General features: G+C 36.9%; 1 protein-coding gene and 1 long non-coding RNA gene across 6 annotated transcripts in view; one reads left to right on the plus strand and one right to left on the minus strand.

Moving 5' to 3' along the window:
- The window catches only part of MICU1 (mitochondrial calcium uptake 1), a 237,074-nt gene that overhangs the window by 174,884 nt on the left and 43,999 nt on the right, over positions 1 to 18,191 (minus strand). For all 5 annotated transcript variants that reach the window (XM_029931893.1, XM_029931890.1, XM_029931889.1 and 2 more), the window contains exon 2: positions 15,853 to 16,014. In XM_029931893.1, coding sequence (XP_029787753.1) covers positions 15,853 to 16,014 — 162 coding nt within the window. The remainder of the gene's footprint in view (positions 1 to 15,852; positions 16,015 to 18,191) is intronic.
- Positions 15,861 to 17,545, plus strand: LOC115285529. The gene is made up of 2 exons (XR_003905568.1): positions 15,861 to 16,318; positions 17,270 to 17,545. It is a non-coding gene; the product is annotated as an uncharacterized LOC115285529 (long non-coding RNA).

The raw sequence follows: 18,191 nt of genomic DNA on the forward strand, positions 1-18,191 counted from the left end.
AAAAAAAAAAGAAGAGACTGGACACTATTTTTTTTAAGGTTTTTTGTTTTTAAGTTTATTTTGAGAGGGAGAGTGCATGTGTGAGCAGGGAACGGGCAGAGAGAGGAAGAGAGAGGATCTCAAACAGGCTCCGTGCTGACAGCAGGGCTCAATCCCACCAGCTATGAGATTATGACCTGAGCCAAAATCAAGAGTTGGTCGCTTAACCAACTGAGCCACCCAGGCGCCCTGAAGAGTTTTTTTTAACTTTTATTTATTTATTTGGGGGGGGGAGGTTAGAGAGTGGGGGAGACAGAGAGAGAGAATCCCAAGCAGGCTCTGCACTGTCAGCACTGAGCCCAATGCATGTCTTGATCTCATGAACCATGAGATCATGACCTGAGCAAAAATCAAAAGCTGGATGCTTAATTGACTGAGCCACCCAGGCGCCCCCAATATTCTTTTCTTTTAATTATCCAGAGTCCCCAACCCAGTGCCTCACACAGAGAAAGCACGCTATGTATGTATGGCTGATTAAGGAACAAAAATGGAAGTCCTCCTCTATGTTGACCAGAAAAGGGATTGGAAAAATATACACTAGGATTAAAATACTGCAATAAGAGAGATTTATTAATGTAATCATTTACATGTCTATTCAGAAATGATTTAAACAGTTTTTATTTCATTTACTTGCAAATAATATTTTATACATGTTAAAAAAGGCAAAGAAGTATCTGAATTTGTAAGCAAAAAATAACTGATTTTTAAAGGCTAAATCCTAAAAATAAATTTTAAAAAATTTTTAATGTTTATTCATTTGTTGAGAGACAGAGAGAGCACAAGCAGGCAAGGGGCAGAGAGAGAGGGAGACACAGACTACAAAGCATGAGGCTCAAACTTGACTTCCCACAGTGGGGAGTAATACAGAAAACCCAACAAAATATATAAAACATTTTCAGATATGAACAATAGACAGCAACTTTCAAAACAAAGTTAGGCCTACAATTGCCCTGAAGGTATTTCTGGAGACATTTCTCCAGATCAAAAGCAGGATTCCAAGCAAAACAGAGTGACCGTGCTAAGTTGAGAAGACAGAAATTAGTTTGGAGAGGCTGACGCAGGGAAGAGAACCAGAGAGGAGGAAAAAGTCACACAAAGAAAAAGTTCCATGACCCTAATGGGGTCTCCCTTAAGTTTTTATTAAGTAGTGACGCAGTGACTTCTTAGGATTAAAGTATCCAAAATTAGGCAAAGAACAATTATCAAAGAGCTGTAGGTCAAATAATTTCCAGAACTCACAAGTGGGAAATGTTCAAGCTGTGACAAAACAATGAACACTGAAGGCATGTAGTAAACACAACAGCCGGGTCATGTCTTATTAGAAGAGCTAAATTAGCCCTAGAGCAAAGGATGCTCTATCTAAACTATGCTGGGCGTAGTTAAACACAGCTTTGGATAATCAAACAGGTTCTTCAATAAATTAACTGCCTGCCAATACAAAAATCAATACACTTTTAAAGAAAACAACAAAATCCAGACATGCAAAATATGTTAACATACACAATGAAAAATATCTAAAGTAATTATTAGACGTCAGCAAGATGGCAGAATAGATGCCAGCCTATGTCCACCACAGAAACACTGAACTTAACAATGATGCATAGATCAAAATACCTTTATGAGATTCCCCAAATCCAGTTAAGAAATTGCAGTACAACAGGAAAGCCCAATGCCAAAAACAGACACACTGAAATGGATAAAAGGAACAATTTCACTTTACCCATGTCAGCCCCTCCCACAAGCAGGCACAGCTCAGCACTGGGAGAGCATGCCCCAGCGAGCAATCGCTCCTGTTGGAGGAAGGAGAATGGAAGGGCGTTCAACATTCTAGCTATTCAGAGGGCTGCTCAAGGGACTGGTTTCTGTTCACCTCACTTGGACTGCTGACAGATGGCATGGTTTGCATGCCAGGGTATCGACAGGAAAAAGACAAGTGGGAGGTGGTCTGCGGAGCTGGCAGAGCTTGCCATAATTCGGAAAAGGTACAAAATGAGTCTTCTCCCTCATGAGGGAGGGGAAGAAGTAGAAGGAGTGTCTAGCGTTCTAGTTTTTCAGAAGGCTGCCTGAAAAGACTAGTCGGCATGTGCCTCACCTGACTTGGGGTGATAACTGGGAGCTGGCATACTTTGGATGCCTGGTGGCTTAAGAGAAGAGACAGTAGGTGGCTTGCTGCTATACAGAGAACTTGCAGTACTACAGACAAACACCAGAGGGAACAAAAGATTACAAGCTCTTGAAAAAAACAGGCAAGCCTCTGCAACTGGAAATTTGCTCACAGAGAGAATCTGTCACCTCTTCCAAAAAAGATCCAGAGGTACCAGAATCTGTAATTAGGCTGATGGTTGAGGATCTTCCTCAGCTACTCTACAAAGACTGAGATAAGTGGTTGATTCTTCAAAAATGTGAGTCTCAACATAAAGTTAGAAGACACATGAAGAAATAGAAATGTGGCTCAAAGGAACAAAATATATCTCCAGAAACTGATCCTAAAACAGAAATATTTATTACTTGAAAAGTAATTCAAAATGCTTGTAGAGATGCTCTATAAACTCAAGAAAACACTGCATTAAAAAAAATTACTATCAAGAGAGATTAAAGAAAAAAAAAGCAAACAAATTCTTGAGCTGATGAGTGCAATTACACAGACCTGAAAACTTCACTTAAGGTGGTTCAAAAACAGACTTGATCAAGTGGAAGAAAGAATTGGTAAACTCGAAGACAGATCATTCAGTCAGAGGAACAAAACACAAAAGAAAAAGCCCAAGGACTTATAGGATAGAGTCAAGAAGACCAATACAGGCATGAAAGAAGGGAGAGGAATAAAGGGGTAAAAAGTTTATTTAAAGAAACTATGTCCAAAAACTTCTCAAATTTGGGGAAGTTAATGGACATCCAGATTGAAGAAGCTCAACAGACTTCCAAGATGGGGAACCCAAAAAAATGCACCTTAAAGACACATTATAATCAACTGCCAAAAGTCAAAGACAAAAGGAGAATTTTTAAAGCAGCAGGAAAAAAGTGACATCATGTACAAAGGGACCTCATATAACTATATAAGACTTTGCAGGCATAAAGAAATAGGATGAAATATGGGAAGTGCTGAAAGAAAAAACTGCCAATCAAAGATATTATATCTGGCAAAACTATTCTTTAGAATTCAAGGGGAAATAAAGATGTTCCTAGATAAATAATGCTGAAGGAGTTCACACCACTAAACTTGCATTTAAAAAAATGAGAAAGGGAGTCCTTCAAGTTGAAGTAAACTACACTATAACATGAAAGTATATAAAAATATAAAGCTCACTACAGAAGGCACATACATACACAAATACAGACTACTGTTGTCTTATAATGATGATGTATAAACCTCTCTAAATTCTGTAACAGAAGTTCAAAAATCATATATAAAAAAACTGTAAAAATGTTAATGGACACACAATATAAAAGATGTAACTTGCGACAACAGTACCATAAACAGTGAGCAGGAAAGGAATAAAAATATAGAATATTTGTATGTAACTAAAGTTAACTTTTGTGCTTTTTAAGAAATATCACATTTTGTTGGTTTACCCTTACTTTTATATTGGTCATCAACGAGAACAGTCAGCAAATTAGTATGGTCTTTTCCACAAATCTTTGCAAACTTTGTGGACTCATTTTTACAATTATGATTATAATTCACTTTCTTTACCTTATCTGAAAATGTATTTTGCATAAAAGTGTATTTTCAAATCAGTTTTTTTTACTTAGATATAACTGATGATAAATTTTTTTAAGTTTAAACTGTGCAATGTGCTGGGGCTTCTGGGTGGCTCAGTCAGTTAAGTGTCTGACTTTGGCTCAGGTCATGATCTTGCAGTTTGTGAGTTTGAGCCCCACATGGGGCTCTGTCCTGTCAGTGCAGAGCCTGCTTCAGATCCTCTGTTCTCTCTCTCTACTCCTCCCCCACTAATCCTCTATCTCTCTCAAAATGAATGAACTTTTAAAAAATTATAAAAATAAAAATAAAGTGTACAATGTGTTGATCTGATATATATATGTATGTATATATCTATGTATATCTGATTGCCACCAATACATTAGCTAAAGCCTCCATTAAATCACATGATTAGCATCTTATTCCCAGTGAGAACATTTAAGATCTATAGAATCTCTTAGTGATTTAAGATCTATAGAATCTCTTAGTAAAATTCAAGTATAGAACACTGTATTATTAACTATAATTGCAATGCTGTGCAATAAGTCCCAGTACATATTTACATTCTGACTGTAGTTTCTACTCTGACCCCAAACTCCCCAATCCCCCATCCATTTTAACGTCTGTTTCTGGGAGTTCAGGTTTTTGAGATTCTATAAAATGTATATCTTTCTTTGATTTATCTTTGTGGCAAAATGCCCTCAAGATCCATCAATGTAGATGCAAATGGCAAGATTTCCTTCCTACCACTAGCTGAGTAATATTCCTGTGTGTATGTGTGTATAGACATCTTCTTCATGCATTAATCTGTTGAAAGACATTTAGGCTGTTTCTGTATCTTGGCTATTGTGAATAAAGCTGAATTACACATGGGAGTGCAGATAACACTACAATATCCTGTTCTCATTTCCTTGAAGTGAGAATCGTGGATCATATGGTAGTTCTATTTTTAATTTCCTGAAAAACCTCTATAGTTTTCCAAAGTAGTTGCATGAGTTTATATCCCCACCAATAGTGCACACGGACTCCTTTTTCTCCACATCTATACCAAAACTGTCATCCCTTACAGTTTCAAGAATAACCATTCTAACAGGTATGAAGTGATAGCTCATTGTGGTTTTGATTTGCATTTCCCTGACGATTAGTGATATTGAGCATCTTTTCATGTACCTGTTGGGCATCTGGATGTCTTTGGAAAAATATCTGTTCAGGTCCTCTGCCCATTTTTTAATCAGATCATCTGCTTTTTCACTATTGAGTTATATGAATTATACATTTTGGATATTAACCTCTTAACACATGGTATGCAAATATTTTCTGCCATTCCATATATTGCCTTTTCATTTTGTTAATTGCTTCCTATGCTGTGCACAAACTTTTTAACTTGATGTAGTCCTGCTTGCTGACTTTCCTTTTGTTTCTTGTTCTTTTGTTATCCAAAAAATAGTTTAAAGACCAATGTTAAAGAGCTTTTTCCCTAAGTTTTCTTCCAGGAGTTGGCAGTTTTGGGTCTTCTGTGAAAGCATTTTTTGTGAATTATTTTTTGTGAATGGGGTAAGATAGGGGTCCAATTTCATTCTTCTGCAGCTGGTTATCCAGTTTTCCCAAAACTATTTATTGAAGAGACTCGTTTTCTCATTGAATATTCCTGTCTCCCAGTCAAATATTAATTGACCACATATGCAGGAGCTTATTTCTGGGATCCATAGTCTGTTCTATTGGTCTATATGAGTTTTATGCTGTTACCATACTGTTTTCATTAATACAGCTCTGTAGTTTGAAATCAGAAAGTGGGGTTCCTCCAGCTTTGCTCTTCTTTCTCAGGATTGCTTTGTCTATTCATGGCCTTTTGTGTTGTACACATATTTTAGGGTTTTCCCTCTATTTCTGTGAAAAATACACTGGAATTCTGATAGGAATTACAATGAATCTATAAATTACTTTGAGTAAAACTGACATTTTAACAATATTAACTTTTTCATGAACACAGAATGTCTTCACATTTATTTGTGTCTTTAATTTCATTCATCAAAGTCTTTGTTGCTCATCTATTGGTTAAATTTATTACTAGGTATTTTATTCTATTTGATGCAACTATAAGTGAAATTGTTTTCTTAATTTCTCTTCCTGACAGTTCACTGTTAGTGTACAGAGATGCAACAAATTTTTGTATATTCAGTTTATAACTGTGCTGTATTTATTAGCTTCAACAGGTTTTCTGATGGAGTGTCTAGGGTTTTCTGTATATATCATGTCACATGCAAATAGAAACATTAACTTGGGGGTGCCTGGGTGGCTCAGTCAGTTAAGCAACCAATTTCAGTTTGGGGCATGATCTCACAGGTCATCGGGCTCTGTGCTGACAGCTTAGAGCCTGGAGCCTGCTTCAGACTCTGTGTCTTCCTCGATCTCGATCTCTGCCCATGCCCCACTTGTGCTCTCTCAAAAATAAATAAATGTTAAAAAATATAGAAAAAAATAAAGTTTTACTTTTTCTTTTCTGATTTTGATGCCTTTTATTTTCTTTTTTATTAATAATTTACTTATTTTTAAATTTACATCCAAGTCAGTTAGTATATTGTTCAACATGATTTCAGGAGTAGATTTCTTAATGCTCCTTACCCATTTAGCCCATCCCCCCCCCCATAACCCCTCTAGCAATCCTCAGTTTGTTCTCTATATTTAGGAGTCTCTTGTGTTTTGTCCCTCTCCTTGTTTTTTATATTATTTTTGCTTCCCTTCCCTATGTTCATCTGTTCTATATCTTAAAGTCCTCATTTGAGTGAAGTCATATGATATTTGTCTTTCTCTGACTAATTTCACTTAGCATAATACTCTCTAGTTCCATCCATGTAGTTGCAAATGGCAAGATTTCATTCATTTTCACTGCAAAGTAATACTCCATTATATATTATATATATATATATATATATATGTACACACACACACACACACACACACACACACACACACACACACCCCACATCTTCTTTATCCATTCATCCATCGATGGCTGTCTCTTTCCATATGTTGGCTATTATCGATAGTGCTGCTGTAAACATTGGGGTGCATGTGCCCCTTCGAAACACTACACCTGTACCCCTTGGATAAATACCTAGTAGTGCAGTTGCTGGGTTGTAGGGTAGTTCTACTTTTAATTTTCTGAGGAACCTTCATACTGTTTTCCAGAGTGGCTGCACCAGTTTGCATTCCTACCAACAGTGCAGAAGAGATCCTCTTTCTCCGCATCCTCACCAACATCTGTTGCCTGAGTTGTTAATGTCAGCCATACCGACAGGTGTGAGGCAGTATCTCAGTGTGGTTTTGATTTGTGTTTCCCTGATGCTAAGTGACGTTGAACATTTTTTCATGTGTTGGTTGGCCATCTGGATGTTGTCTCTGGAGAAGTGTTTATTTATGTCTTTTGCCCATTTCTTTACTGGATTATTTGTTTTTTGGGTGTTGAGCCTGATCAGTTCTCTACAGACTTTGGACACTAACCCTTTACCTAATTTGTTGTTTGCAAATATCTTCTCCCATTCTGTCAGTTGCCTTTTAGTTTTGCTGACTGTTTCCTTCACTGTGCAGAAGCCTTTTATTTTGATGAGGTCCCAATAGTTCATTTTTACCCTGGCTTTTGTTTCCCTGGCCTCTGGAGACGGGCTGAGTAAGAAGTTGCTGGGGCCGAGGTCAAAGACGTTTTTGCCTGCCTTCTCCTCTTGGTTTTTAATGGTTTCCTATCTTATGTTTTAAGTCTTTCATCCATTTTTAGTTTATTTTTGTGTATGGTGTAAGAAAATGGTCCAGTTTTCCCAGCACCATTTGCTGAAGAGACTGTCTTTATTCCATTGGATATTCTTTATTGCTTTGTCAAAGATTAGTTGGCCATATGTTTGTGGCTCCACTTCTGGTATAGGGGCACCTGAGTGACTCAGTCAATTGAGCATCTGACTCTTGATTTCAGCTCACGTCATAATCCCAGTGTTATGAAATCAAGCCTCATGACTGGCTCCATGCTAAGCATGGAGTCTGCTTGGGATTCTCTTGTCTCCCTCTGCCCCTCTTTCCTATGCTCTCTAAAATAAATTAATAAATAAATAAGCAAACAAATAAATAATTTAAGAGATATATCCCTGGAATAAGTCCCACTTGACAATGGTATATTATTTTCTTTTTTCTCTTTAATATTTATTCATTATTGAGAGATAGAGAGAGTCAAGTCGGAGAAAGGCAGAGAGAGAGGGACACACAGAATCGGAAGCAGGCTCTAGGCGCTGAGCTGTAAGCTCAGAGTTCAACACGGGGCTCGATCTCATGAACCGTGAGATCATGACGTGGGCCAAAGTCGAACACTTAACCATCTGAGCCACTCAGATGTCCCAAACAATTCTTTTAATATATAGTTGATTTCAGTTTGCTAACATTTTTCTGACTATTGTATCATTAATATTTGTTGGGGTACTGACTTATAATTTTCTTTGCTTTTGGTGTCCTTGTCTGATTTTGGTATTAGGGTAATGTTAGACTCATAAAAGGAGTTTGAAGTGTTCCCCTCCTTTTTTTTTTAGAAGAGTTTAAGAAGGATTCAAAAGTGAAAAACTGAAAGCTTTCATCTATGATAAAGAATAAGCTATTAAGTGTGCCTGAATGGCTATTGGTTAAGCATCCAACTCCTGATTCAACTCATTGTTGTGGGATCAAGTCCTGCATTGTGCTCCACACTGGGCATGAAGCCTGGTTAAGATTCTCTCTCTTTTTCTCTTTCTTTCCCTCCGCCCCACCCCCATTCACATGCTTGCATGTGCTTGCTCTCTCTCTCGAAAAAAAAGAGAAGATGGAGGAGGAGGAGAAGAAGAAAAAGAAAAAGGAGCAGCAGTACCAGAAGCTATGAATGCCCACTCTTCCACTGTATTCAAAATAGTACTGGAAGTTCTAGCCATAACAATTAGGCAAGAATTGGAACTAAAGAAGTAAGATGATCTTTGATCAAAGGTGACATGATAGTATACACAGAAAATCCTTCAGATTTTATAAAAACTGTGAGTACTAGTAAACAAATTCAGAAAAGCTGTAGTATATAAAATGAATATATATATAAATCTATTATATTTCCATACACTAACAACAAACTATCCAAAAAAGGATTTTGGAAAACAATCCCTTTAGAAAGCATAAGATACTTAGGAATGAAGATGACCAGGAGGTGAAAGATTCATATACAAAAAAGTATAAAAGACTGAAAGAAATTGGGGAAAACATAAATAAATGGAATAAATTCCATTCTTCTGGATAAAATTCCCAGAAGAAAATATAGGGGAAAAGCTCCATGACTTTTGGTCTGGGCAACTGAAGCTAAAATACACAAATGCAACTAAATCAAAATGAAAAGGCAAACTATAAAACAGGAATAAATAGGTGCAAACCATGTATCTGATGGGGAATTAATATCTAAAATACATAAGGAAATCCTACAACTCAATAGCAAAAAACAAACAACAACAACAACAAAACAAAAACCAAATTACATAATCAAAAAATCATGAGAGCACTTAAATGAACATTTCTCAAAAAAAGACATAAAATAGCCAAGAGTTATAGAAAAAAATGCTCACCATCACTAATCATCAGAGAAATGGAAATCAAAACTAAAGTGAGATATCACTTCAGACCTGTTTTCATTGTTAACAAAACAGGAAATGACAAGTGTTAAGCAAAGATGTAGAGAAATTGGAACCCCTGTGCACTGATAGTGGAACAGTAAAATGAAGCAGCTGTATAGAAATAAGTTTAAAGAAAAAAAAATAAAAAAGTATAAAGATTCCTTAAAAATTTTTAAATAGAACTATTATGAGATCTAGCAATTCCACTTCTGGGCATGGATCCCCAAAAAGTAAAAGCAGGAACTACAACAAATATTTATACAGCACCATTATTCACAATAGCCAAAAGGGAGTAGGAACTCAAGTGTCCATTAAGAGATGAACAGATAAACAAAATGTGGTGTGTGCGTTGCTATACTTTGAATGTGTCCTCCCAAAACTCATGTTAAAACCTAACACCCAAGGTATTGGTACTGGGAATGGGGCCTTTGGAGGTAATTAGGTCATAAGAACTCTATCCTCATGGGATTCGTGCTCTTATTTTTTAAAAAGCCCAAGAAAGCCCCCTTGTACCCTTCTGCCATTAATTAGTAAAAGAAAGCCATTATTTAGTAAACTGACCCTCACCACACACTGAATCTGCCAGTGCCATGATTTTTGACTTGTAAGCCTCCAGAACTATAAGGAAAAAATGTTTATTAAGTCCTCCAGTTTGTGGTATTTTTATCACAGCAGCCCAAATGAACTAAGGCAAACATATAATGGAATATATTCAGCCTTTTTTATAAAAGGAAATTCCGACATACGCTACAATATGGATGAAACTTGAGGACATTATATTAAATAAGTAAAACATAAAAGGACAAATATTGTGTGATTCCACTTATATGAGATACATATTAGCCTAAAATTCTTTTCTTTGTAGGGTCTCTGCCTGGTTTTGCTATCAGGGTAGTGCTGTTCTCATAAAATAAATTTGGAAGTGTTCCTTTTTCTTCAATTTTTTGGAATAGTTTGAGAAGGACAGGTATCAACTCTTCTTTAAATGTTTTGTAGAATTCACTTGCAAAGCCATCTGGTCCTAGGCTTTTACTTATTAAGGGTGGGTGTGTGTGTGTGTGTGGTTTTGTTTGTTTGTTTTAACTGATTCAATTTTCTTACTAGTAACTGGTCTTTCAGATTTTCTATTTCTTCCTGATTCAGTCCTGGAATATTGTATGTTTCTAGGGACTTATCTAGTATGTACCTAGTATTTCCTCTAGGTTGTCCAATTTGTTGGCATGCAATTTTTCATAGTAGTTTCTTACAATACTTTGTATTTCTGTCGCTTCTTTCATTTCCGATTTTATTTAACTCCTCTTTTTTTTTTTTTTTTTACATTTTTATTTTTGAGAGAGAAAGAGCATGGACACGAGAGTGGGGGAGAGGCAGAGAGAAAGGAAGAGAATCCCAAGAAGGCTCCATGTTCAGCATAGAGCCCCACCTGGGACTCAATCCCATGACTGTGTCACAACCTGAGCCAATCAAGAGTTGGATGCTTAACCAACTGAGCCACCAGGCATGCCTAACTCTTCTATTTTTCTTAAAAAGTCTGCCTAAAGATTTATCAATTTCCTTTATCTTTTTGAAGAACAATCGCTTTTTTAAATTTTTTATCTTTTCTATTTTTATCTTTTAAAAATTCTTTTCTATTGTTTTTTAGTCTCTTTCATTCATTTAGTCTATTTGTTTATTTCTATTCTGATTTTCATTATTTCCTTCCTTCTACCACGTTTGGGCTTTGTTTATTATCTTTTTCTCCTTTTTTATGTATTAGATTGTTATCTGAAATTTTTCTTATTCCTTGGTGTAGGCCTGTATCACTATAACCTCTCTCTTAGAACTACTTTTGCTTCAAAATAATATAAAAACAGGAGGGAGACGAAACATAAGAAATTCTTAAATATGGAGAACAAACAGATGGTTAATGGAGGGTTGTGGGGGTGGGGATGGGCTAAATGGGTAAGGGGCATTAAGGAATCTACTCCTGAAATCATTGCTGCACTATATGCTAACTTGGATGTAAATTTAAAAAAATAAATTTAAAAAAAAAGAACTACTTTTGCTTCATTCCAAAGATTTTGGAATATTGGGAATATTGTCTTTCCATTTTCATTTATCTTGAGATATTTTTAAATTTCCTCTTTGATTTCTTCATTGATTCATTGGATGTTTGGTAGTAATTATTTACCCTCCACGTGTTTTTATTTTCTAGGTTTTTTCCCATTGTAATTAATTTCTAGTTTCATACTGTTGTAGTTGGAAAAGATGCCTGGTGTGGTTTCAATCTTAAATTTATTGAGACTTATTTTGTCCCTAACATGTGATCTATTCTGGAGAATGTTCTTTGTGTATTTGAAAAGATTATATATTCCACTGTTTGGGGATGGAATGTTCTCTATGTATCTACGAAGTCCATCTGGTCTAACGTGTTGTTCAAAGCTACCATTTCCTTACTGATTTTGTCTGAACAGTCTATCCATTGATGTATGTGGGTGTGTTAAAATCCTTGTATTACTGTCAATTTCTCCCTTGTTAATATTTGCTTGATATATTTAGGTGCTCCTGTGTTGCGTGCACAGATATTTACAACAGTTATAGCCTCTTGTGGGATTGATCCTTTTACCATTATGTTACGACCTTGTCTTTTATTACAGTCTTTGTTTTTAACATCTATTTTGTCTATGTTTGGCTACCCTGGTTTTTTTTCCACTTTCACTTGTACAGCATACCTTTTTCCACCCCTTTACTTTCAATCTCTATGTGTCCTTAGGTCTGAAGTGAGACTCCTGTAGACAGTATATAGATGTCTTGTTATTTTTTAATCTAGTCAATCACCCTATATCTTTTGATTGGAGCATTTAGTCCACTTACATCTAAAGTAATTACTGATAGGTACTACTTATTGCCATTTGTTCATTGTTGTCTGGTTGTTTTGAGGTTCTTCTCTGTTCCTTTCTTCTTCTCTTGCTATCATCCCTTGTGATTGGATCACTTTAGTGCTGTGCTTGGATTCTCTTTATTTTTTATGTATCTACTAAGGTTTTGGAGTTGTTGTTACATTACTATGAGGCTCATTTATAACACCCTGTGTACATAGCAGTCTATTCAAAGTTGCTGGTTCTTTATGATGAATATATTCTTTATTTTCTTGGTAATTTTTTAGTTTATTTATTTACTTTGAGATAGAATGAGCACAAGTGGGGGAGGAGCAGAGAGAAGGGAAAGACAGAATCTCAAGCATGCTCTGCACCATTAGCACACAACCCGATGCAGGGCTCAAACCTACAAACCATGAGATCATGACCCTAGCCAAGATCAAGAGTCAGACTCTATGCCACCCAGGTGCCACCCAAGTGCCCCAATGTACCACAATACATTCTAAAAGCCTTCTCAACAATTTTTTTCTTCACCCTTCAACAATTTATGTATTTGATGTCATATTTTATGTATTTTGTGTATTCCCTTAATTATCATATACTTGACTTCACTATTTTTGCCTTTTAACCTTCAGAGCAGCTTTATAAGTGACTGATCTACTATCTTAACTATGGTAGCTTTTGCCAGTGACTTTTTCTTTCATAATTTTCTTACTTCTACTTATGGCCTTTTCTGCTTAAAAAAGTCCCTTCTATTTCCTCTAAGGCCAGTTCAGTGGTGATGAATCCTTTAACTTTTGTTTGGGAAACCTTCTATCTGCCCTTCATTCTGAATGATAACCTTGCTAGGTAGACCATTTTTGGTTGTGGATTTTTTTCCCTTTCAGCACTTAGAATATATCATGCCACTCCCTTCTACACGGCAAAGTTTCTGCTAAAAAATCACCTGATAGCCTTAGAAGTGTTCCCTGTATGTAACCAGTTGCCTTCCTCTTGCTGCTTTTAAGATTCTCTCTTTAATTTTTGACATTTTAATTATTATGTTTTGGTGTGGACCTCTTTAGGTTTATCTTGTTTGGCAGTCTCTTTGCTTAACTGAGACTGAGCCACCGAGGTGCCCCTGAACTTTATTTTTTTAAATAACTTTGAATCTCACTTCTTAGGAAAACATTTCTGTTCATTTCACAATTTTTAAAAGGAAGACAGAAAAAAGATATGAAATTAAAGGGCAAGCCCTATGCCTGTATCCTCTGACAAGATAACTCACAGTCATTTTATTTATTTATTTTTTAAACTTTATTTATATATTTTGAGAGAGTGAGTGGAACGGGGGAAGGACAGAGAGAGGGAGAAAGAGAATCAAAGCAGGTTCTGCACTGTCAGCAGGACCAGACGCAGGGCTCAAACTCACAAACAGATCATAACCTGAGCCAAAACCAAAAGTTGGACGCTTAACCAGCTCACCGACTCAGCAAGCCCAACTCACAATCACTTTAGAGAGTGTTTGCTATTGACCTTGATCTCAGCATAAACATGAAAATTTCAACAAGTTTTATTTTTCATTTTTTGTTTCAAAACTTGAGAATAATTATGGTCCATTTCATTATAACTTCCTACATGGCACCGCAAAGGCACAAGACTAACAATCTTCAAGCACTAAAATCTTGGCACTTGGATGTATTTCTGATTTTGAAGCATTCATCAAATTAGAATCTGACAAAAGCATATGCCCTAGAAGCAGCCTAATATTGGGGACACACTGTCAATATGTAGATTTTCTGCTTTTGGATGTTTTGGGGCTTAAAAATTACAACAAAAATAGGAATGTTTCCTTTACATAATAGTCCAAATTATCTTCTTATTCTTTTTCTGGGAGTAATATTACACAAAAACAACACAAATTAAGATAAGCAAAATAACCTAAACTTGTTCATCAGCATTTAATCTGAATAGTATAAACAAAGCAACTCAAAGAAAAGGAGTAGTAACTTAAACATTCAACCATTGAACAGCTTCTCAATAGCCTGCTGTCCTATTTGATATTAGAGACTAAGCCAAAAGGCAATTCTAAATGCACCTGCCTGGGATCCTTTAATTCTACTGCAGAAAAGCATCCCTGAAGAAACTGCTAAGCGTTTACTATTTATTACTGTGAAAGGACAAAAAGTGTGTTTCCCATTCCTCTTTTCATTCTTTTACCTCCCTCTCTTCCTCCTTCTGTCTCGATTTCCTCTCCCTCTCTCTCACGTCCTAAACCCATGCACCCCTTTCTAAGGTTCCTGCACCTGCACCATCATCTCAAACTACTATTAGTGTCTGTCAGTAGATTCTTCCGTTGTTGTGGCTGTACTAATGTCTATGAAAACTTGTTTGCGATCAGTCTCTTGCTTCAAAACCTCTCACTGCCTAGAGATTAAAATCACAACCTTTGGCATAGAATATGGAAGATAATCTAATCTGACATAGCATCTTTTACATCACAACTCCAACTTTTTTTTTTTTGAAACCCAGTCTTTTCTGCTTTTCTGCTCTCTCCTTTCTTCACCATTTCTCACCTTTGGCTTATATTCAGTAATAATAGTTAACATTTCTTGATAGCTTACTATGTGCCAAGTATTTTCTACACAAAATATTTATTTTACAAAGTTATGTGCCAAGCACTTTTCTAAGCATTTAACAAATAATAACTCAGAGTGCCTGGCTGACTCAGTAAAGTGTGTGACTCTTGAGTTCAGGGTTGTGAGTTGGAGTCCAATGCTGAGTGTACAGCTTACTTAAAAAAAATAAAATAGGGGTGCCTGGGTGGCTCAGTTGGTTAAGCATCTGACTTCAGCTCAGGTCATGATCTCACATTCGTGGGTTTGAGCCCCATGTCAGGCTCTGGGCTGACAGCTCAGAGCCTGGAGCTTGCTTCCAATTCTCTGTCTCCCTCTCTTCTCTGCCCTTCCCCACTCATGCTCTGTCTCTGTCTCTGTCTCAAAAATAATCTAAAAAATTTTTTTAAATTTAAATAAAATAAAATGCTATTAAAAACTAATAACTCAATCTTCATAGCAACCTTTGAGATAGGTACTATCATTATACTCATTTTACTGTTTATCGGCAGAAAGCAGATCAGCAGTTGCCCAGGTCTGGGAGGGATAGAGAATGTGGGCAGGGACTACTAAATGGCATGGAGTTTATTTATGGAGTGATGAAAATTTTCAGAATCAGACAGTGGCAATGGTTGTACAACATTGTAAATATACTAAAAACCAGTGAATCATATATGCCAAGTTGGTAAATTATTAAATCTACTTATTCATTTTCTATTATATATTAATTATTATATGTTAAAACTAATTATAATTATTAAATTGGTAAGTTATTTTAAATGTTCAGCAGAGGAGACAGGCAGATTTTAAAGCAGGGTATCTTACTGGTTGTTTTGACATAATTCCTGAATTTACCTCACAGACAAGTATTATCAACACCCAACTATTTGGGCAAGAAATTCTGGTGCAAAGCCAAGCCAGAATTCAGTATAATCCTCCTAGATAGCAGAGACCACCGGAACAACGAAGGTGCGCGCAGGCGCAGGACGGCAGAGCGCACGCACCTCTTCCATAGGAGCCCGGTACTTGCAGTTACTGCAGAAGCCCCCAGGAAAGCCACCAGCATGAGTCGTCGCCTGCACTGGGTGGGCTGTGATCCGCCATGATAACATCGAGAGCCGACGGCCAGTTCTGCCAACGCAGAAAGTGAGTTAAGACGAAACATCCTGTGGACAAAAAGTAGAAATGTTACTCCTAACTAGTGACGGCAACAGTGATGATGATGATGATGATGATGATGATGATGATGATGACGACGATGACGCAGCAGAAGAAGAAGATAGTATCAGCATCACCAACACGCACCACGGACATGCTCAATGGCGGACACTATATACTCTGCGATCCCATGTAGTATTCCGTTTAATCCTCAGAACAACTGTCTGAGAAAAATACTACTTATGAACCTGGCATATGAGTCAAAGTACAATAAGAAGACAAGAAACCACACAGTAATTTGAACAGGGAAAGGTTAATATAAAGCATTATTAATTATAACAAAGGATAAAATACTAAGAGTCAGATAAGGAGCAGCCCCTACTTCGCGAGCTAATACAGACCAACAGGAGAGGAATAAACCTGTAAAGGGGCCATTCTCAAGGGCTTAGATATAGGCCTGTGGTTAGCACGTGGCATGGATGTCTGAGAATTTACTAAAGTGTCAGGCCAACAGGTCACTGTAAAGTCATCTAGTGGAACTCAACATGCCAGGGAAACTCAGGAAGGTACCCAGGGGGAGATATTAGAGTATGGAACTCACTGGGAAACTGCAAGGGGGAGTGTTGCTGCGAAAACTCCCTAGGTGTTGAGAGCCCCAGGGAGCCCCACATGCCGCTGGCCTCTGTGTGTTCCAGAAGACACTAGAATCAGGAAGAAAAACTTCTTTCTCTACTCTCCCTCTAGTCCTTCTACTGACAAACCTTAACAAGAGCTGGCAAGAGAGAAATTTCCAGTGTTGCAAATAGGGCAATGAAGGATGAATTTACAACTCAGAGCAACAGATTTGTAAGTGGCACATCCATTTTACAGATGTGCAAACTGAGATGTAGTGACTTGCTCTAGAGTATGCAGCTAGGAAGTAGATCCATAATCTAAACCAGATGGACTAACATCAGAGCACAGGTTTTGAACTAGGACACTTTGCTGTCCCCCTACGTTGTAATGTTGATAATTGCTTTTGTTAAAGTAATTTAAGTTTAAATAATAATAGTTATTATGAGTATTTAAGTTTTCATTAAATATTTCTCACTCCCAGGTCCTTGAAAGACCTCCTACACACCAAATTCCTTAGTTTCATACTTCTAACTTCACCTGTTCCTCTGTTAAATTCAGAAACATCTGTATTAGGCTATTATTATTCAATAAACACTCACCCTCCCATCCTGTGGGCAAAGACTACTTTCCACACTCTTTTCATTTTAGGTGCATATCTTGCCATATGCCTTGCGGTGACTAATGGAATGTGAGTCAGTTCCACAGAGCACTTTCCAGAAGTATTGCTGTTAGCCTTCTTGTGCCTCTGCATTCTGTCAAGAGAAGATCATGGCCCTGGTAGGCATGCTCCTTCAACCTGGGCTCCCTAATGGACCAACCGCAGCCTGAAGCCAGGCACTGGGAAGACCAGCTGAGCCAGTGGAGCACAGCTGACATATGGAATGCTAGTGAGAAATAAATGTTTATGACTGCAAGCCACTAAAACTGGGGGTGGTTTACTGCCACAGCAAAAGCTGACAATTCAGCATCTAAGAGAATTACTGGGAACTTCTCATTCAACAAAAATGTATTAAATTTGGCCCTTGCTGAGACCTAAAAGGCTAAAAAGAATTCTACATTCTAATTAGGCAAGATACACATGAAACATTTTTAAAGGATACATTTCTAAAATGGTATCTTGAAGTATAAAAATGTTAGGGTATAAATATTAGAGAATTTAAAAAATTTTTAAACACCAGAGTAAGGGTGGGTTAGACAGCAAAGCTTTTTGTTTAGTTTTGAGCCTCAGAATGGTATAAAATTTTGATTAAGTGATAGAAATCTTACAGACACTGCAAAAGACATCTCCACTGGCATCTCCATATGGAGAATTAATAGAAAATGACTTTTCTCCTCTAGACAGTATCTTGATGCCGGACTATAGTCTTCATTCTTTTATTTCACCAGATAGACTACAGGAGAAAGGGGTATTTCTTCCTGGTTATATGACTTTTTATAGTGGCAAATTGTTCAAATCACACAGTTCAGTATCCATTCTCTTCCCCTCTGATTTTCCCAACACACAGTTCACTGCTTCCTAAATTATCTTGCACTTTATACATATCTTCCTGTGGCAATTAACACATTTGTT

The sequence above is a fragment of the Suricata suricatta genome, chromosome 2, assembly GCF_006229205.1.
Source record: "Suricata suricatta isolate VVHF042 chromosome 2, meerkat_22Aug2017_6uvM2_HiC, whole genome shotgun sequence".
NCBI lineage: Eukaryota > Metazoa > Chordata > Mammalia > Carnivora > Herpestidae > Suricata > Suricata suricatta.